Here is a 21,757-nt window from a genome sequence, read left to right on the forward strand (position 1 = left end):
TCAAATGGTAGCTGGGCCTCCCAGATGTATCTGGGGCTACAGGGAGATGGCTCACAGCCTTCCAAAAAGACCAGGAGGATGAAGGATGCCAGAAGAACATCTGACAAAGTGGTACCAAATATTTCATTCATGGCTCATGTGACCACAGGCTACCCTATGAAGACCTTCCCTGCAAATGTTGGACAGGGGCAGTTCTGGCCACAGCAAAATTTACATAGTTTATGTTGTTAAATAGGCACCTCCTTTATGACACCATTTGTGTGTCTCTCCAGTCACAACAACACCCTTCTGTTGGGATTATTGGCCACCAAGAGCCTCTCTACTGTGGACTCTGCTTGTCATCCTTAATTGGAAACCAAGGATGGAAACATCAAATTATGAACAAGATGGTATATTAAAATGACATGTAACTTGAAGTTTGGAGTCGTATTTGCAAATTGAATGGAAGTATTCTATAAAACAATAATCCTGTTCTTCATTTTGCCCTCCCAAGGTAGAGGAAAGAAAGTAGTTGCAAAGAATGAAGTATTCTTAGTAAATTGAAAAAAGTCAGGTGCAAATTGCTGTTCAAATAGAACAATTGTTTGTGAATTTGAATTTAGCTAAGAGATTAAGGTTAGGTATTGTATCTCCTATACTTGCATGGAAAAATGCAGGAAGAGGAGTGGCAATTGGGAGTAGCTGAGAAGCAAGTCAGAATTGTAAAGGATGATATCAGTTCAGGGCAACAAGGACATGCTGAAGTAATGGGTTCCCTACGGCAGTCTGATTTGTGGATCTTGGGAAGGAGATGGAAGTAGATGTTTGGAGTTGGTGTCTATGATATTTAAAGGCCACATGGTGGGGAAACTTCTCTAGAAGAGTTAAGTTAGAAACAGTGTTGGAAGCAATATTATGTTTCAGTGATAAAATGGTGGTTCAGTGGGAGGTAGAAGTCATAACCCCGATTACATACAGCCATATCAATCGTTCAGTGACAATTGTTCTGGAGTACTGTGTCCGGCTCTGGTCGCCTTGTTATTGGAAGGATATTGTTAAGCTAGAGATGGTTCATAAGAGATTTACTGGAATGTTGCTGGGTGTCAAAGTTTTGAGTAACAAAGAAAGGCTGTATAAACTGGGATTTTTTTCACTGGAACGCAGGAGATTGAGAGGTGACCTCATAGAGGTTTATAAAATCATGAGGGGTATAGTTAGGGTTAATGGTAAGTATCTGTTCCCTAGGACATCCATATTAGGAGGCATAATTTTAAGGTGCGAAGAGAGAGATTTTAAAAAAGATATGAGGGGCAAATTTTTTACGTGGAGGGTGGTTCACGTGTAGAATGAATTGCTGAGGAAGTGGTGGATGAGGGCACTTAGATATGTACATGAATAGGAAAGGTTTGGAGGGATATGGGCCAGGAGAAGGCAGGTGGGACTTGGTTAGTTTGGGATTATGTTCAGCATGGACTGATTGGACCAAGGAATCTGTTTCCATGCTGCGTGACTCTATGACTGTTTTAAAAAGAAGACCCACAGCCAAAAGATGACTACAGATGTAAATTCAGTAACTGTTTAGAACAGACCTGAGGAATAACATGGAATACGAAGTCTTAACATGCCAAAGAAGCTTCAAACATCAACCCGTAAAAAGGCGAGGAACAGATCAAAACAAACTGGACTGTAAATTCCTGTGTCTGCAGCGATTTTTGAGGGACATAATTACCCTGTTTAGCAGAAAGCCATCTCCTGTGGATTGTGTCTCAAACCACATGCATGTTTTATCCTTTCAGGGATATGCAATAAAAAGGTGATAAAACACAACAGTAACCCTTCGTCTGTGTGTTTTCGTGGACAGATACACTAGTGAAGGTCACAGCTTGAAGGCAGCCATTAAACACGCATGTGCGGTAATGAAAGAAAGACACTCTTGCTGAGAGTGCTGGAAGCCATTGAAGTTACCACTGAAGAGAAACCAGTATAAATTCATGTCAACTAATTTGCAGTGTCAAAAACTCTCAATCAACTGCTCTACTGTTAATACCAGCATTCCTAGTAAAATACAACTGAAAGGCTGTAACATGCCCTTTGCAGAATCCAGAAACCAACATGTATATCTTTTTAACTGTTATCTGTTTACTCAATTTGCATTTTTAATCTGTACATGAGTCATGCTTTATTATCTTTTCTCACATGTAGTTGCTAAGAAATACGTCCTTTCCTTAACTCAATAAAGCCTGGTTAGTTCGGCTACTTTAAAACCATAAAAACATTTGGGAGAAGGTATCCAAGCCAGTAAGGATCCTTGTTGTCACCAAACGTGAGAGTAGTTGCATTAAGAAGGGGAGCCAGTTCATCCCTCTCTAAGCAGAGCCATTTGGGGGCTATCCCTTCTGGAAACAATGAATTGGAGGTCTTTGTCTGAGGTCTGATTGTAACAGTAGACACTGACATGAAAAAAGCTACTCAGTAAGCCCTGGTAGCCTCCCAACAAGCTCCAACCATCCTAGCAATGGCTCTGTCAAGCTGCTGGCCCTCCTGTTAGGCTAGAGGTTGTTATGGCTGAACTCCCTCACCGGCTGCCACTGTCAAAATTCAGCCCCGACTATAGACCAAAGTAGGATTGCCACCTGCTTTTGGACTCAGTGGCAAGACATCTGCTCCTCTGCAGAATTTCAGCCGTGATGTCAGTTAATATTTTGGAATCTGGAAAGGTGGAAAATGATAGACCCAATAAAGGCTGTAACAACAAGTCTAATGTGGAGGACAGTTATAAATCATTCTGTTTCAATTTAGTTTACTACTAATATACGAAAATTGACACACAGTTGACTTGTCTGTGGAATATGAAGCTCCATTGCTTACTAAGTTAGATGGATCCAAATGGTTACATGTATTATCTCAGCACAGCTTAGAACTTAAAAATTATTTTGTTTAGATGCCCAATTCCTTTGAAGACAGAACGGTGAATCATTTGAGAACTAAGGGAATAATATCACAGCTTTGCGCATAAAACCTTTTAAGTTTTTTTTCATTCATTTAATGTGGCCTTCGCTGACTAGGCCAGCATTATTTCTCAGATCTAGTTGCCCTTGTCAAGGAGGTAGTGAGCTGCCTTCTTGAACCACTGCAGTCTATTTTGTGTCAGTAGAGTCAACTGCTATCAGGGAGGGCTTTCAAGGATTTTGACCCATCAATGCTGAAAGAACAGGGATCTATTTCCACATCAGGATGGTGAATGGCTTGAAAGGGAACTTGCAGGTGCTCATATTTACAAATATCTGCTACCCTTGTCCTTCTACATGGTAGTCGTTGTCGGTTTGAAAGGTGCTGTCTAAGGAGTCTTGCTGCAGTATTGCAGTGGATTTTGTAAACGGTTCACACTGCTGTTAATGTGCATCAGGAGTAAATGTTTGTAGATGTGGTACCAATCAAATGGGCTGTTTTGTCCCAGATGGTGTCAAGCTTCTTAAGTTTAGTTGGAGCTGCACTCAAACAGGCATGTGGAGAGTATTCCAGTATATTCCTGACCCGTGCCTATAGATGGTGGACAGGTTTTGAGAAATTGGGAGGTGAAGTCAGCTTCATCTAGGCTCATTCTGCTGGAGCCACAGTATTTACATTGCTGCTGCAGTTCAGTTTCTGGTCAATGATAAATTTAAGGATATTGTAGCATGGAAATTCAGCAATGGTAATGCTATTAAATGCCAAGGAGCAATTGTTTTGATCAAAATGGCCATTTCCTGGCACTTATGTGGCACAATGATTATTTGTCACTTGTCAGTCGAAATCTAGATATTAACAAAGGAAAATCAAATTGGGTTTTTCATAAGGACCTATCTGATCCCATCAGTTCTATACCCCCGCAGCAAAAGCTGAAAACTACCTTGTAATGTTAGCATTTGCAGCAAGAGCTGAACTGTGTATCAGCAAGATATAAGAACACCAGAAAAACTACATCAGTAATTACTCTGTAGTATCTACCAGATTCAATGGGTGAACCAGTGATCAAATGCAAGTGACCTCCCTGAAGGTAAGCCCACTAACTATCAGGCAAAACTGCAAAAGCCTTAGATGCACTGACCACTGTATCTTCATGGTTTGGAATTATTGCCTATGCCAGGTCCTGTTCTGTCAGCTCGCAAATGGCCACTCTTCCAGAGGAAGCCATTCAAAGAGGCAATGAAACTCTTTTTGAGACATTGACCATAATGACTGGAGGGAGTTTGGTACCAATCAAGGGGTAACTAGCAAAGAATATGAGCAGAGTTATAATTCTCACATAACTCGTTTGTCACTGCTGCTTCAACTTGTCTCACTTTCTGCAATTTATAGGTGTAGCCATGGGTACCTGCATGTCTCTTTATGGAGTATATGGAACATTCTTTGTTCAGTCCCATTTGGGTTCTGTTCCACATCAATGAGTACATTTTTGTTCTCATTTGAAATTGGAAAATTTCCTGTGTTTTGCTTTCAATTTCTACCCTTCTTTCACCTTCACCTGGTTTATCTCAAATTCTTCTCTTCCCTTTCTTGACTTCAGTGTTTCCATTTCTGGGGCCAGGCTGTCCACTGGTTCCCACTATAAATTCAATGACTCCCTTGAATACACTTCCTCACACCCTACTTTTGTAAGGATCCTATTCCATTCTCCCACTTAATTGGTTTCTGTGTACCTGTTGTGATGATGCCACTTCCAAAGGTGTACTTCTGTCATGTTTTCCTTTAACCTCAACTAAGGATTCACCCTTAGCATTATGTTTGACTGGGCCTGAAGCTGTGTCCAATCCATTTCCCGCATTTCTGCTCCCACTCTTTCCCTCTCATAATAGGGTTTTGTCTGCCCTCACTTTCCATTCCAGCTGCTTCTACATTCAAAACAATGCCCTCTGCCATTTCTGCTACGTCCAGCAGAATATCACCACCAAATACATCTTCCCCTTCCCTGTCAGCATTCTGTGGGGCCACTCCCTCATTGATATGCTGACCCATTCCTCTTTCACTCTCAACAGTGTTTCATGCCTCATGGCATGGTTCCATGCAATCACAAAATATATAACACTTGCCTCTTTACTTCCTAACATACCTTCCAGGTGAAGCAGCAGTTTCCTGTGCTTCCATCAATCAAGTCTACTGCATTTACTGCCCGCACAGCACTACTTCACATTGCACAGACTAGTTAACCACTTTCCAGACTACTTCTGCTTGGTCTACAGCAATAATTCTTAGCTTTCAGTTTCTTGCTATTCACTACAACATCTTGGTCTAATGCTAAAATTTCTGTCTGTTGCAGAAGTCCAGCAAAATCCAACGTAAGCTAAAGGAACAGCACCTCATTTTCTTCTTTGGCACATTGTAGCCTGCAGGACTCAACATTTGAGTTCGATAACTTCAAATCATGGACTTCTTTTGATAACTTGCCCGTCCATGTGTTTATTGTAAGGTTGGCTCTCGATAGAGCTAATCCATTCTCTAATATTAATGTCAACCATTAATATCTACTGTTCACCTACATCCCTTTACTACTACTATCAGTTCCCTTTTGCCTTGGGCTTCTTTGCTATCTGTTCCATTTACTCCTCTTTCATCCCTTTTCCACAACATAAAACCCATCACTTTTTCATCATTGAAGATAATAAAGTGTGAAGCTGGATGAACACAGCAGGCCAAGCAGCATCCCAGGAGCACAAAAGCTGACATTTCGGGCCTAGACCCTTCATCAGAGAGCCTCTGATGAAGGGTCTAGGCCCGAAACGTCAGCTTTTGTGCTCCTGAGATGCTGCTTGGCCTGCTGTGTTCATCCAGCTTCACACTTTATTATCTTGGATTCTCCAGCATCTGCAGTTCCCATTATCTCTGATACTTTTCTAGTATTCTTCAGTTTTGAGGAAGAGTCATAATAAGTTTGAACGATTCACTGTTTCTCTGTCCACAGATGCTGCCAGACCTGCAGAGGCTTGGGGACCGCTTTGCAGAACACCTCAGCTCGGTTCGTAATAAACAACTGCACCTCCCAGTCGCAAACCATTTCCACTCCCCCTCCCATTCTTTAGATGACATGTCCATCATGGGCCTCCTGCAGTGCCACAATGATGCCACCCAAAGGTTGCAGGAACAGCAACTCATATTCCGCTTGGGAACCCTGCAGCCCAATGGTATCAATGTGGACTTCACCAGCTTCAAAATCTCCCCTTCCCCCACCGCATCCCAAAACCAGCCCAGTTCGTCCCCTCCCCCCACTGCACCACACAACCAGCCCAGCTCTTCCCCTCCACCCACTGCATCCCAAAACCAGTCCAACCTGTCTCTGCCTCCCTAACCTGTTCTTCCTCTTACCCATCCCTTTCTCCCACCCCAAGCCGCACCTCCATCTCCTACCTACTAACCTCATCCCACCTCCTTGACCTGTCCGTCTTCCCTGGACTGACCTATCCCCTCCCTACCTCCCCACCTATACTCTCTCCACCTATCTTCTTTTCTCTCCATCTTTGGTCCGCCTCCCCCCTCTCCCTATTTATTCCAGAACACTCACCCCATCCCCCTCTCTGATGAAGGGTCTAGGCCCGAAACGTCAGCTTTTGTGCTCCTGAGATGCTGCTGGGCCTGCTGTGTTCATCCAGCCTCACATTTTATTATCTTGGATTCTCCAGCATCTGCAGTTCCCATTATCACTGCTGAGTTTCTGCTTTTTATTTCAAATCTCCAATGTTTACAGTACTTTGCATTAACATAGTTGCAGTAGTTCTCACATTTTCTGGGTTCAATAAATGGATTCTAGCTACTGACAAGCTATTGAAGCAGAAGCAACTTAACAAATTTAATAACATGATTACGTATAAAACTAGTTCCTTTCAGTGGTCTCTGCTATATGGATGCACAATTGTGGAATACAAGTAATCTACAAACATATGAAATAGGAGCAGGAGTAGGCCATTTGGCTCATCAAGCCTGCTGTACTGTTCAATAAGAGCATGGCTGATCTGTTTGTGTTTTGAATTCCACATTCCCATCTACCCCAATAAGGTTTGTTTCCCCTGCCTGACAAGAATCTATCTATTTCTGCCTCGAAACTATTTAATTACTCTGTCTCTAATGCCTTCTGAGGCAGAGACTTCCAAAGGTATGATCACTTTGATTATTGATTCTAACACATCACTCAGAACACGCATCAAGCTAGTTAAGCTATAGTTTCCTGTTTTCCACCTCCCTCCCTTGTTGATTGGAGGGGTTATAGTTGCTACTTTGCAGCCTGATGCAACCTTTTGTGAATCAAGAGAATTTTGGAAAATTAACATCAATGCATCCACTACCTCATTTGCAGTCTCTTTTAAAACACTATAATGAAATCTATCAAGACTTAGAGACATACCAAACCACAGTTGCATCAAGTTTTGATCTGTTCTTTTTATATGGGTGCCAAATTATAGAATTATTATAAATTACATAAATCATGTGAGTTATGGCCATTCGCACTCTTAGATTTTCTAACATGGCTTTGAGAACCTCAACAGATGACAAACCTTCCCCACTTGCAAATTATAGATACATGACAAATTCCTCAGTTGCTCCTGTAAGATATGTCTGAGGGGTGCAGCAGTTAGATATCCCAGGCCTGGGTCCTCCCCTAAAACTTATCATTAACATGAGTGAGTGTCTCTGAGAGTAATATGGGAAATGTTCATACCAATCTGAATCTACCAGTTGTGTGGTTTCATTTGATAAGGCAATTTCTAGTCACCCACTTTGCTGATTACGAGTGGTACAAAAGTTATGAGACTGAAGAACAACGCCGCCTTGGAAGGAAAAAGATTCTTCAAACCTTTCACTTCAGAGAACTTTCTTGGTTCCAATTGGTTAACTAACTACAACAGACACTAAAACAATGCAAGTGTATACATGTTTGTAAACATTCAGTTTATGTATACTGATTGAACATGCATGCTAGTGATGTAACTTTGCAAAATTTTTATTCCCCATCTATGTCTCAATGTAAGCCCACCAACTGCAGTTGAGAGGGAGGGTCTGCTGACTGGTATCCATGGTGACTTTGAAAATTTTTGTGGCCATTCTTTCAGAATGCTGAACCTAGAGAATCTGAGTTACTGAGGGGTTCATACACAGGATCAGTAGCACCATTCTCTGTCTTAGCTGCTAACGACAATGGGATTGCTAGTGGTGGGCCAGGCCACCTCTGGGCTGCTCTGAGAAGCATCTCCCGAGGTGCTAATCTGACTCTCCTCCCCCCCAATATTGTCTGCTTAGTACCACTCATGTGCCTTCTGCTCAAGGAGACACTGGAGTATGGCTGAGGTGCCTCATCACCTTTCTCATAGATGCTAAGAACCTGTGGCTAAAGTGATGCAGTGTAGGTCTGAGCACATGTCCAGCAACGTTGGAGACAGAGTGGTGCTAACCAGACAATATAGGACTTCTGACCTGGGTCTCCATGGCAGTCGCTGCCCTTTCTGCGAAAGTAATCAAGTGCTTAAACACTACAGCCACCATAGCATTTGGCCAGTACAGACCGGATAGGCCAGAGGGCCACTATGGCTCTACTGAGGGGCTCTGGCACAGCTGCCTGATGTTATCCACCTCTCTCCCTGTCTCTGTAGATTGACCACTTCATTTGTGGTTCAGAACAGGGCCATCTTCTGTACACAGCTCAGCAGATTCCTGGTTGTCCTCTGAGTATCAGAGAGCTTAGGCATTTCTTCCACCATCAAATGCAGACATATGTCAGTGATGCACTCACTAGATTGTGTCCCTTAAGTCTAAACTAGCTAGAATATCTTTTGAGGTAGAGGATGCAAGTAGATGCTTTACTTGTGCAACCTCTGAAGATTCACAAGCATCGCCCTGGGAGGCACTGGCTGGTGCTGATGCATTCAGGCTGCAGCCTCCTTTACTGTACTGAATCCTGTGTGTTGACAACAGAAGTAAAATAATCAGTTGTTAATGTATGCAGAACATCGGGCTTTGTTCACATCCGAGAAGAGCAGACTGTAATGTTACTTACTGGATTCCTGTCTGTCCTGGTCACAGGAATGATCCTGGTCTTGCAAGGTCAGCTCTATTCCCACCCCTCAAAAGCAGTGAACATCTTTATAGTTTTGTGGGTTAGTTTGTCCTACAATGCAATAAACAGAAGTATTGAGGTGATGGCAATGGGAGTACTCTGTAAGAATGCTTGAAAATGCCAGACAGTGAGCTGTCTGTACTTAATGAATCAAAGACGCAGTGGCCAGGAAAGATTGGTACTTTGGGAGCTTCTCAGTGTACATTATGCATGTGAAGGTGAGGCTTTACAAGACCTATACAGTGACATAGGTGGACTGTGATGCCCCTGTGAGTGAAAACTAGCAAAGAGAAGACTTACCCATGAGGAGTGCAGCAGGTAATACATTCTCTTGCAGCATTGCAGCTGGCCGCATTGATGACATCCATTGGCACTAACCCTTGCTCCAAGGTTGGTGGGTTTAGTGGACAGCATCTCCTGGACCCATCCCTGGGAAGAGAACTTCCCCTGTTTCCCTTATGCCATCCAGTAACACCAGTAATGAGACATCACTAACGTGCTTCTGCTTCTTCTGTGGTACGGTCACTGTGTTGGAAGCGAAGTGGTGTCCAGCTGGTCTTTATATATAGCCCGAGAACCCATAACCCTGCTGTTCCACCAGGGGTGAGAACCTAACTCACTCATTTAGTGAGTCACTCACACGTCTCGATTGAGTAGATGTTGACATGAGAAGCATGTAACCACACAGGATAATACATCCCAGGCCGTGGTGACCTTTAGCACGCTCTATGCCATTCTTTAATTCCAAAATGCTAATTTCCTGACAAAATTAAGATTAGACTCTGAAAGAAGTATCTGTAAATATTAATCCAGAAACTGTTGGAGCAATGTGCTACGTGAATTGGATTTTCAACCAAACTAATGGAAGCACAAATAAACATCTGGGTATCTGAAAGCTCACATCAGGTCCAAAGATCAATCTCCTTGGACAATTAAACATAAAAACAAAAAGTAAAAGAATGTATAGTGGAGAAGGAACAAAGGTAAATTAGAGTCCAATTAGATGAAGAAAGATTCACAAAGGAAGCCAAAGGGTGATTGAATTAAGAGAAATAGAAAAAGGAGATAAAATGATAAATAAAAACAGAAAATGTTAAAAGTTAAGTCTTTAGGAACAATTTACAAACTTCAGCAATGAGTCTCCAAGGTTTTAATTGTTCTCTAAAGTTAAGTAGCTTATTATAAATTACTTGACCAGTATGCTTGAAACGTAAAATTCCGACAGCCTTAAATGTTAGCAATGAGATTCTTCTTTTGTTCCAAATAACTTTTTAATACCCGTAGAATCCTGACAATACAGATAGAGGTTATTCAGCCATCGAGTCTGCACTGATCCTTCAAAGAACATTCCACCCAAGCCCACTCGCTCACCCATGGCTAATCCACCTAGCCTGCAGTCCCTGGACACAATGCAGCAATTTTAACATGTCCAATTCACCTAACCTGCACATCTTTGGACTATGGGAGAAAACCAAAGCACCCAATGGAAAACCACACAGAGATGGGGAGAACATGCAAACTCCACAGTGCCAAACTAGAATTGAACCTTGGTCCCTGGCACTGTGAGGCAGCAGTGTTGAGTCAACGTGCTGCCCGAGGGGAAGTCATGCCCATTGTGTATCTCACCTTTGTGACACATTTACACAGTAGAGTCATAGTTATAGAGGTATACAGCATGGAAACCAGATCCTTTAGTTCAACTTGTCCATGCCGAACAGATATCCTGTATAAATTTAGCACCATTTGCCAGCATTTGGCCCATATCCCTCTAAACTCTTTCTATTGATATACACATCCAAATGCCTTTTAAATGTTGTAATTGTCCCAACCTCCACCACTTCTTGAGGCAGCTCATTCCAAACATGGACCACTACTGTGTGATAAATTTGCCCCGTAGGTCCCTTTTAAATCTTTCTGCTCTCACCCTAAACCTATGCCTTCTAGTTTTGGACTCTCCAACACTGGGGGCCAAAGATCTTGTTTATTTACCCTATCCATGCCCCTCATAATTTTATAAACCTCTATAAGGCACCCTCAGGTGCTCCACAGAAAATAGCCCTAGTCTATTCAGCCTGTCCCTATAGCTCAAAACCTCCAACCCTGGCAACATCCTTTCCAAATCCTTCCAAGTTTCACTACAGAGATAATAAAGTGTAGAGCTGGATGAACACAGCAGGCCAAGATGTATCAGAGGAGCAGGAAAGCTGATGTTTTGAGACCCTTCATCAGAAATGGGGGCGGGGGATCTCAAATAAATAGGGAGAGAGGGGGAGGCGGATCGAAGATAGATAAAGATGGAGAGGAGACAGAGAGGTCAAAGAGGCAGGGATGGAGCCAGTAAAGGTGAGTGTAGGTGGGGGGTTGGGGAGGGTGTAGGTCAGCCCAGAGAGGATGGACAGGTCATGGGGGTGGGATGAGACTAGTAGGTGCGAGATGGAGTGGGGCTTGAGCTGGGGGGAGGGGATAGGTGGGAGGAAGGACAGGTTAGGGAGGCGGGGACGAGCTGGGCTGGTTTTGGGATGCGGTTGGGGGAGGGGAGATTTTGAAGCTTGTGAAGTCCACATTGATATCATTAGGCTGCAGGGTTCCCAAGTGAAATATGAGGTGCTGTTCCTGTAACTTTCGGGTGGCATCATTGTGGCACAGCAGTAGACCCAGGATGGACATGTCCTCTTAGGAATCGGAGAGGGAGCTGAAATGGTTGCAGTTGTTTAGTGCGAACCGAGCGTAGGTGTTCCGCAAAGTAGTCCCCAAGCCTCCGCTTGGTTTTCCCGCTATAGAGGAGGCCACATTGGGAACAGCAGATGCAGTATATTACATTGGCAGATGTGCAGGTGAATATCTGCTTGATGTGGAAAGTCTTCTTGGGGCCCGGGATGGGGGTGAGGGGGTAGGTGTGGGGGCAGATGTAGCACTTCCTGCGGTTGCAGGGAAAAGTGCCGGGTCTGGTGGGGCTGGAGGGGAGTGTGGAGCTGACAAGGGAGTCACAAGGTGTAGAGCTGAATGAACATAGCGGGTCAAGCAGCATCAGAGAAGCAGGAAAGCTGATGTTTTGGTACTAGCCGCTTCTTCAGAAATGGGGGAGGGAAAGGGAGTTCTGAAATAAATAGGGAGGGGGCGGGGAGATATCTCAGATTCTCTAGCATCTACAGTTCCTACTATCTCTGAAACAAGTTTCATTACATAATTCCTATCGCAGGGAGACCAGAATAACATAGAGTATTTCAATAGTGGTCTAACCAATGTCAACTTATTCTTAGATAATAAAATGTGAGGCTGGATGAACACAGCAGGCCAAGCAGCATCTCAGGAGCACAAAAGCTGACGTTTCGGGCCTAGACCCTTCATCTGATGAAGGGTCTAGGCCCGAAACGTCAGCTTTTGAGCTCCTGAGATGCTGCTTGGCCTGCTGTGTTCATCCAGCCTCACATTTTATTATCTTGGAATTCTCCAGCATCTGCAGTTCCCATTATCTCCTCAACTTATTCTTGATGGGCTTTCTCTGTGAATTGAAGTTATTTTCCTGCAATGTAAAGCTCATGTTAATATTTTCTATGCATGATTGCAAAAGAGTTCTGCTTACAGTTAGATCCTGTCAGTGAGGGTAGTGTAGAATTTAATAGCCACAACAAAGTGTCCATTCACCACCTGGAAAGATGCTGGCAATTGCTTTGCGGCTGCCATTTTGGAAGCCCTAGAAGACAAGTGAAAGGGCCTGGTGCACTTGATGAGTGGAGATAGGGGGGAAAATGTGGAGGTCCAGATAGGGGCAGGTCAGGGTAGACCCTGATTGCCTGTTTGTGGTGATGGGTGTTTGGATTGGGACACAGGATACCAGACTGGGTGAAATACTCTTAAGCCTGCAGGGAGGCTGCCAAGATATGGCTGGTGACCTTAGCACATGGTATACAACCACCTCTACTACTTGTAGCATGCAAAGACCAGAGAGATAAGACTTTTACATGCTATCCATGACCTTCCCTAACCCAAATGTAATTGGATGCAAGTAAGAAAGACAGTAGACCTGCTTTTTTGCCATTTTATGCACCTTCAATAACTCCCAGCCTGCTGCTGAGTTGAAGAAATTGAGGATGGGGATGACTAAATTCTGCCCTAATAGTGTGCAGTGTCTACTCTCTGTATCTTTCCAGCAATTTTTGGGCTATTTATGCTAAATTGCATTGTGGATAAACATTGAAAACATTGTATTCTTGAAAGTATCCCTTGGTCTTAGGTCCATTAACAAATGCAATCACATTTCTTTACACACCATTTTACAGACCTAAATGCAATAAAGTCATTTCTGATATCGTCAGTATGGCTTCAGGCAATGACCGTTTCTCAAGGTGCTGGCATGTTTTATAATTATTACTTTGGAGTTTATTGGTTACCTTTGCTGATGATTCCACTAAAGTGTGATTAATGCAAATCTCATTAAGAACTGTCTTTTTATAAAATAAATTTGCTAAATCTTGTTGAAAATTACTTAGTACACATTCAAAATTATATGAATTGAAACTCCTCCATGAACAATAAAGAAATATTAGTGAATGTATGTGAAAATGCTAACAAGGTGTTTGTATTTCATAATCAATAAAAGATGAGTTTTGCAACATTTTCTGATCAAGGAGGACGCAGTCATCAGTCTAGCAAGAACAAATCATTGCTGTAGTAATAGGAGTGCTGTCAGTAATGGGTTTAATAATCAAGAAGTGAGTTAATATAACAACCATCGATGTGTGTCTCCTGAAATTTTAAAGCAAAGCTGTCACTTTGCCAAAGGAATACACTCAATTCAGTATGACTCACAGAGAAGAGTGATCAAACCACATTTGCCACATAGGTGGCATTGCATAAATCGATACACACAAAGAATTACCAGAAACATACAAGAGTTAAATCATGTGAATTTATGCATATTTCTGCTCCCATGCTGAACAAACTAAAATTACAGTGTCTCTTTTTGGCTTTGTATTTAGTCTATTACTGAAATATGGAATCATTTAACGTTTAAATCCCTGGCTTGCATGAGTTATACTTCTATGAGTTATGCAAGTTTTTTAGATGGCCCAAGTTCTTAGATTTTTTTTTAAAGTTATTGAGTCATACAGTAAGCTGTGTCCAGAAACTAAATCAGAATCTGGAGCTCGAGTATGGCAACAAACCAAACAATTTAGAAATCTAATTGCATAGAACCCATTAAAGATGGCAGCGTTAAGCTTCAACTCATCAAATTGGAAGAGAATGGAAACAAGTGTGACAGCACCTGTTGCATGATCATCCTACAAAAGAGGTACCCTTGATTAGGAATCATACAAGATTCACTCCAATGTGTGTGGCAATGCAGAAATGTTCATTATAATAGACGTAATTGAATTGGGCAAGGAACACTGTAACTTTAAATACAACATGGTAGTTAATGAATTAGAAAGAAGTGGTGAACAAATGTGAGAACATTCCTTGAAAGAAGACACAGTGGAACAAGGTGGAGGTAAGTGTGAAAGATATGTGCACCATTTATTCATGTATTGCTATGCGATTTTATTGATTACGGCATCAATGTCATTTGGTGTTCACATTGAAATTAGGGACACAAAAGGAAACAGTGAACTAACAACTTTTCTATAGGAAGCCTACTTCACTAACTCAATGCTTCAAATGCACTCGGTGACTAGTTTAGTACAGCCAATGAAAGTTTTAAAAACTGCTGCTTCAAAATTATTCCTCCGGTCTCACCTTTATTCAAGTAAAAATTAACTAACCTCCACATCAAACCTTACACACCACTGATAATATGTTAGCCTGAGCTCACTGCTATCTTTCTCAATACAATGGCTTCATTTTTTCTTTGCACCTTTTTCCTGTTCAATTTGTTGTTCTTCTTCCTCAGGGATGAAAACACTTACAGTAAAGTCGCCCGTTTCAGTGCCGTATTTGTTTTTTACGAGGATGCTGTATTTGCCAGAGTCTGTTGTTCTGACATCGGTGATAGTAAAGGAAGCAAATTTTCCTGATTCGAATTTCAATATTAGATGAGCATCGCCTAGCAGTTCTCTATCATTCTTCAGCCAGGAAACTGTAGGCACAGGTTCTCCCCAGACATTACAAGTAAGGTTAAGTGACTAAAAAGAAATAAGAAACAATATTTTTCTTTAATAATTACAAAAACAGCCATTAAAAAGTAAAATTAAATTACTTCAAAATGTCTTATTTGGTCCAGCATGTGATTTCATCCACTTAAACAGAGATTATATTTTTGGAATTAGCTGTAAAGGTTTTCAGTTGATCACTAAAAAATCTAAACACATTAAATAACTTCTATGATCAATAACAACAATAAAAGTTTTGGAATGTAATGCAAACTTTCTGCCACCAAATTGTTAATTTTTTTGTTCATAAAAGGGTGTAAGACAGCATAAATCATTGCCAGCTAGCAGTCTGACAACATTGACCTTCCTTAAAATGAAAGGAACACACTGTGGATGTTGTTATTTACAACATTTTTAATTTCAGCAAAACAACAGTCTTTAGTTACCTTTCCTTCTTGAATTGTAACAACATCAGGCAAACCTCCAATAACACGAGCACGATCTATCAGAAGAAAAATAAATTCTCTTAGACTTGACATAAAGGTACATCTTAAAGTGCTAATATTAAAATTACAAAATTACTATAGCAATTCAGCATGGTCAGTAACAGACAGTAGAAAATACAAACATCATTCCCATTCTCTGCTGCATCATTTTGGAGATAACACGTGGGAATCATTGCTTTTCCAATGTGGAAGAGTGAAATATTGAGTGGTAAGTCAATCGCAGTCCATTCTTATCTTCCCACATGGATATCTCAAAGAGATTGCAAAGCTGCAGCTATATCATTGAAATGATCTTGCTGAGTGGTGGAAAAAGCTCAAAGGCTAAATTGGCCACCTTTTGTTCCTTTTTATGATTCAGAAAAATTGTTGCATTTTATAGAAAAAATTTAAATTTATACCCATATTAAAGATTGAAATTTTAAGAACAATTATATCAGTTATCTCCCTAATCCACTCATTAATAGTGTATTTTAAATATATAAAAATATTTATGATTTCTTCATAAAATATTTGAGGACATGATACTCACTTTTTTCAGCAATTGCAGCCTGCCTGTTAATTAAAGACAAGGGGTAAAAGTGTAAAATAAGGCAAAATGTGTTAATCTATATTTAAGTAATTATATGCATATAAGTATATTTAAGTATATGCATGCACATTCATAATTATAAAGATATTTTGACAGCATAGTTGTGACTCCATAAACACACATTACTGCTTGATTTTTCTGTTCAAAATAGAAATCCATTTTGAGAAACATGGGAATTAATCATTGTAGTGGTGTTATCTCTTCCTGTGTCTCACTGAATGCAGAAACCTCTGAGACAAATCTTAAAACAGTAGACAAATACAGTAAATGGTAACCAGTGACATTTCTGTGAGATGACTAATTGTTTACAAATGATTAACTGACTTATGGTTATTATCTACTTACTGTAATGCAAAATCTACGATAAACCACTAAAATAGTGTTCACTTCTTCTCCATTGACTAGCTTTCTAGCACACTGGTCACATCACACAAGAGGTAGGTTCAAAATGGTACATTCTCGTGGTTACTTTAATCTCTTGGAATTATTTGAATCACCTAAAAGAAAAATTTCCAGATTTTCTTTCCCCTATTTGGCCTTGGGTTTTTGATGTTTATTTTCACCTCACTCAGGAGGCTACATTGTGCCTGAAGGCTATGGAATGCCTTTAAGTGATAGGCATGGCATCGTATGCAACAAGTTAGGTAAACCAGTGATCCTTTCCTGTCCTATATTTTGCATGCTCATGTGATAGATTATTGAAACAGACCAGGATGGTCAAAGGCTCAATTTCTGACATATGTTGTATTTACTCATCTAGGCATGGGGCACTATTCTCGATACTAAGATTAGAAAATGTGCTGATTCAAACTACCATTTCACATCGATTATTGAAAATACATGCATGTGGTCACCTGATGTACTCAGAACTGAATAAATGTGAATAATGTGAGTCTAGAGGTTAGGATACTTTCACCGCTGTGGCCCAGGTTTGATTCCCAGTCAGGCAATAGAATTTCTGTTGGGGGTAGCATAGTGGCTCAGTGGTTAGCACTACTGCCTCACAGTGCCAGGGACTCAGGTTCAATTCCACCCTTGGATGACTGTCAGTGTGGAGTTTGCATGTTCTCCTCATGTCTGCATGGGTTCCCTCCAGGTGTTCTGGTTTCCTCCCACAGTTTAAAGATGTGCAAGCTGGGTGGATTGGCCATGCTAAATTGCCGGTAACGTTCAGGGATGTGTAGATTGGGTGCGTTATAGGGGGATGGGCCTGGGTGGGATGATCTGAGGGTCGGTCTAGACTTGTTGGGCAGAAGGGCCTGTTTCCACACTGTTGGTATTCTTTGATTCAAATCTAGAATTGCACATAGTTGGTCCAAATGCCTCTAAATCTCTATCCATTGCCAATCAAATTTTTAAAATAGTCAAGGAATATGTTCTTCCCCCAGATTTTGAATCTACATTGAAAATTGGGATGCAAGAGTTCTAAGAGGTATTGTAGCCTCCTTCAAAACAGAGCTAACAGTCAGTGGGGCTGGAATGCGGGAATGGAGAATTGATGTAGCCTTCTGTTCTGTACTGTTGGTAGGCCCATTGGAAATGATATTTTGCAGAATAGTGATTCTGATTCTTACAACTAGAAGTGCTGCCTCATAGTGTGACTTCTGCTTCTGTGTCAACACCAGTGACAAGCTGCACCAAAACCAAAAGGGTAGCACAACTTCTTCAATGAGGTGCAGTCTCTAACAAAATATTAAAAAACTCATGGTACTATTTGAGAAAAATGCATAAGAGACTCATGGTGTCCTGGCCAATATTCATTTCTCAAGCAATAAGTTGCCACATCATTTATCTCGTTTGTCACAGCAGCATGTATTGGCCGCTCCATTTCCTTATATTTACATTTTCAAAGAACTTATTGCCTTTCAAGTACTTTTAGAGGTTCTGAGGATATTGGAAAGTGCTACGTAAATGCAAGTTCATTCTTGCTTGATTACCCTGTCCAGCAGGGTATCTGCCTGTTGTGACGAGACATTACATCCTAGGTGCATTTGTTTCCTGCTATTTCTTCAGGACCTGAAAGGATTTTGTGGGCTTATTAGAGCTTCATGGTGGTGGTCTCCATTGGTTATCAAATGCTGGAAAACAAATTATCACATTGTTGCTGTGAACACTTGTGAAAAGTTGAGATGATGGCTGCGTCAGAGTAGTCATTGCTATACTCATACATAGATGAATTGATGGGATAGTTTAATAGCTTCTAAAACAGTTAAGTGAAACTGTGTTCTGAAATCCAGAAAGTATAAAAATGGCTATAGGCCAATCTAATAGATTGCTATGCTGGCGTGTTGCTAACATCAGTCAAATTGCTCTGAAAACTAGCATCATGTCACCACCTACAGGAAAAATAAGTACTGCAGGTAAATTTATTGGAAAATCTCAATAAAGTTGTTTTGATATATTTTCAATGCATTAAGAAAAGGAACACTGTAACCTATTTAACATTTTTAAATTGTGTTACATATCAGCTTCAACTCTAAGAAGTCTATTTACTTGTAAATATATCAGAGCCTAAGCTCACATTAAAAAATGAAGTGCAGGAGGGAGCCAGCACATGTAGAGACATAATCCAGCAAGTAGCCAATATGTTTGGAATGGATTGGAGAAAGATTTTAAGAGTGTAAAAATTACATAAAAACAATTTTTAGTAAAATCAGTGTACTTACTTCAGCCTCTGGAATTCTGCAAAGGCTTCATCAAAAACTTTAAAAAGAGACAGTAGTTAGTTGTTAAATATGTGGCAAATTGGTTCACTTACAACATTGCAACAAAGACAATTGCAATTCCTGCTGGATACTGAACTTTGCAAGTCAAAGGCAGTCTGATATTCATTTTTATTGATGCAAATATGCATGTCAAACCGCAACATCAATTTTACACCCTAGCATCAAATTGTAAAGCTACCCAAATATGGGTTACCTTACCAATGCTGCTGCTGTCAAATTTCATTTTTTTTTCACAAATTCCACCTCAGATTTAATAACTAAAAGAAGATAGTTCACTGATGTTCCATAGTGCTGCAATAATTCATCATGAAATTACAGTATAAACTTTATGCCCACATGACCAATAGATCAGGAGAAAGCTGAAATAATTAGACAGTGGCACCTCAATTTAAGCACTTTCCTGAAAAAATTCACTATTTTCATTGAAGACTATATCTTAGTGTAGCTGATTAGAGAACAAGGACCTTAAAGCAAGAGACTGATCCATCTTAAGCTGCAGAAAGCCAGACATTACAGAAGAATCTAAGTGAGTAATATAGTCAACAAAATGGTGGGGCAGACTGAAATAACTGCCTTCGTTCTGATGCTCCTCATGTTGCTGGACATGCTGATAAGCCTCACAAACTAAGGAATTTGATTTGAATGACACAATATGTAGTGTGTGAGAATCAACAAATCGTTTAATCTTAACAGCGGTCTACAAGTGGCATTAATTCTGGTGGTTTACTGTGATTGTCATAAGCAATAAAACATCCAACAAAAATGTTTAAAGATGCCATTTTCACGCATCATAAATAACTTTTATTTTTTTCTCTCTGTATATACCATGTCGCTTTAACACATTCTGTGGGTGTTATTACTAAATGTTAACCCAGATGACGTAAATATGAAACAATGAGTGTTTATGACTCCACGTTTAATAGTGTTAATATTGAACATTCTTACTCAATTTGCATAGCAATTGGAAGCTTCCTGAGCAAACCGCAATCCCAAACAATTTAAGACTTGTCATGTATCTATTTGATAATTATATTCTTTATGTTCATAATCTGTATATGTGAAATGTCCACCAGAAATACACAGATTATTTACAACACATTTTCCTTTAACAAAAGAACTCAAGTCAAAGAAAGAGCTATTATAGTGTGACACTAAGCACTTTAGTCCGAGTTGTTCATCTCAGCTAACACTATATCATGATTCATACATTAAGGTGATAAGTGGTACAGATACCGGCCATCAATGAGCAGATATTCCTGAATCTGGTATATAAGTAATATTCTACATTCATGGAGGAGCTGACATTTATCCAAGAACTGCCAGAAGTCCATAAGACCATAAGACCATAAGACCATAAGACATAGGAGTCGAAGCAAGGCCATTCGGCCCATTGAGTCCACTCCGCCATTTAATCATGGCTGATGGGCATTTCAACTCCACTCACCCACGCTCTTCCCATAGCACTTAATTCCTTGCGAGATCAAGAATTTATCAATCTCTGCTTTGAAGACATTTAACGTCCCGGCCTCCACTGCACTCTGTGGCAATGAATTCCACAGGCCCACCACTCTCTGGCTGAAGAAACGTCTCTTCATTACTGTTCTAAATTGACCCCTGCTAATTCTAAGGCTGTGCCCACGGGTCCTAGTCTCCCCGCCTAACGGAAACAACTTCCCAGCGTCCACCCTTTTTAAGCCATGCATTATCTTGTAAGCTTCTATTAGATCTCCCTTCAACCTTCTAAACTCTAATGAATACAATCCCAGGATCCTCAGCCGTTCAGCCTATGTTAGGCCTACCATTGCAGGGATCATCCATGTGAATCTCCGCTGGACACGCTCCAGTGCCAGTATGTCCTTCCTGAGGCCTGGGACCCAAAATTGGACACAGTATTCTAAATGGGGCCTAACTAGAGATTTATAAAGTCTCAGAAGCACAGCGCTGCTTTTATATTCCAACCCTCTTGAGATAAATGACAACATTACATTCGCTTTCTTAATCACGGAGTCAACCTGCAAGTTAACATTTAGAGAATCCTGGACTAGCACTCCCCGATCACTTTGTACTTTGGCTTTATGAATTTTCTCACCATTTAGAAAATAGTCCATGCCTGTATTCTTTTTTCCAAAGTGCAAGACCTCACATTTGCTCACATTGAATTTCATCAGCCATTTCCTGGACCACTCTCCTAAACTGTCTAAATCTTTCTGCAGCCTCCCCACCTCCTCAGTACTACCTGCCTGTCCACCTAACTTCATATCATCGGCAAACTTCACTAGAATGCCCCCAGTCCCTTCAACCAGATCATTAATATACAAGGTGAACAGCTGTGGCCCCAACACTGAACCCTGCGGGATACCACTTGTCACTGGTTGCCATTCCAAAAAAGAGACTTTTATCCCAACTCTCTGCCTTCTGTCAGACAGCCAATCCTCAATATTTTCCAGTAGCTCAACTTGAACACCATGGGCCCTCACCTTACTCAGCAGCCTCCTGTGAGGCACCTTATCAAAGGCTTTTGGAAGTCTAGATAGATAGCATCCACTGGGTTCCCCTGGTCTAACCTACTTGTTACCTCTTCAAAGAATTCTAACAGGTTTGTCAGGCATGATCTCTCCTTACTAAATCCATGCTGACTTGTTCTAATCCAACCCTGCACTTCCAAGAATTTAGAAATCTCATACTTAACGATGGGTTCTGGAATTTTACCAACAACCAAGGTTAGGCTAATTGGCCTATAATTTTCCATCTTCTGTATTGATCCTTTCTTAAACAAGGGGGTTACAACA

At 40.9% G+C, this 21,757-nt stretch overlaps 1 protein-coding gene across 6 annotated transcripts in view; it reads right to left on the reverse strand.

Moving 5' to 3' along the window:
* myom1b (myomesin 1b) overlaps positions 1 to 21,757 on the reverse strand; it is a 163,020-nt gene that overhangs the window by 17,113 nt on the left and 124,150 nt on the right. For 5 of the 6 annotated variants that reach the window (XM_048529114.2, XM_048529117.2, XM_048529112.2 and 2 more), the window contains 4 exons: positions 18,909 to 18,945; positions 16,183 to 16,205; positions 15,594 to 15,649; positions 14,965 to 15,180 (listed from right to left, as the gene is read on the reverse strand). In XM_048529114.2, coding sequence (XP_048385071.1) covers positions 14,965 to 15,180; positions 15,594 to 15,649; positions 16,183 to 16,205; positions 18,909 to 18,945 — 332 coding nt within the window. Of the gene's footprint in view, positions 1 to 14,550; positions 15,181 to 15,593; positions 15,650 to 16,182; positions 16,206 to 18,908; positions 18,946 to 21,757 lie in introns of those variants that run through there. The other variant, XM_048529119.2, reaches the window with a different exon arrangement.

The sequence above is a fragment of the Stegostoma tigrinum genome, chromosome 5, assembly GCF_030684315.1.
Source record: "Stegostoma tigrinum isolate sSteTig4 chromosome 5, sSteTig4.hap1, whole genome shotgun sequence".
Classification (NCBI taxonomy): domain Eukaryota; kingdom Metazoa; phylum Chordata; class Chondrichthyes; order Orectolobiformes; family Stegostomatidae; genus Stegostoma; species Stegostoma tigrinum.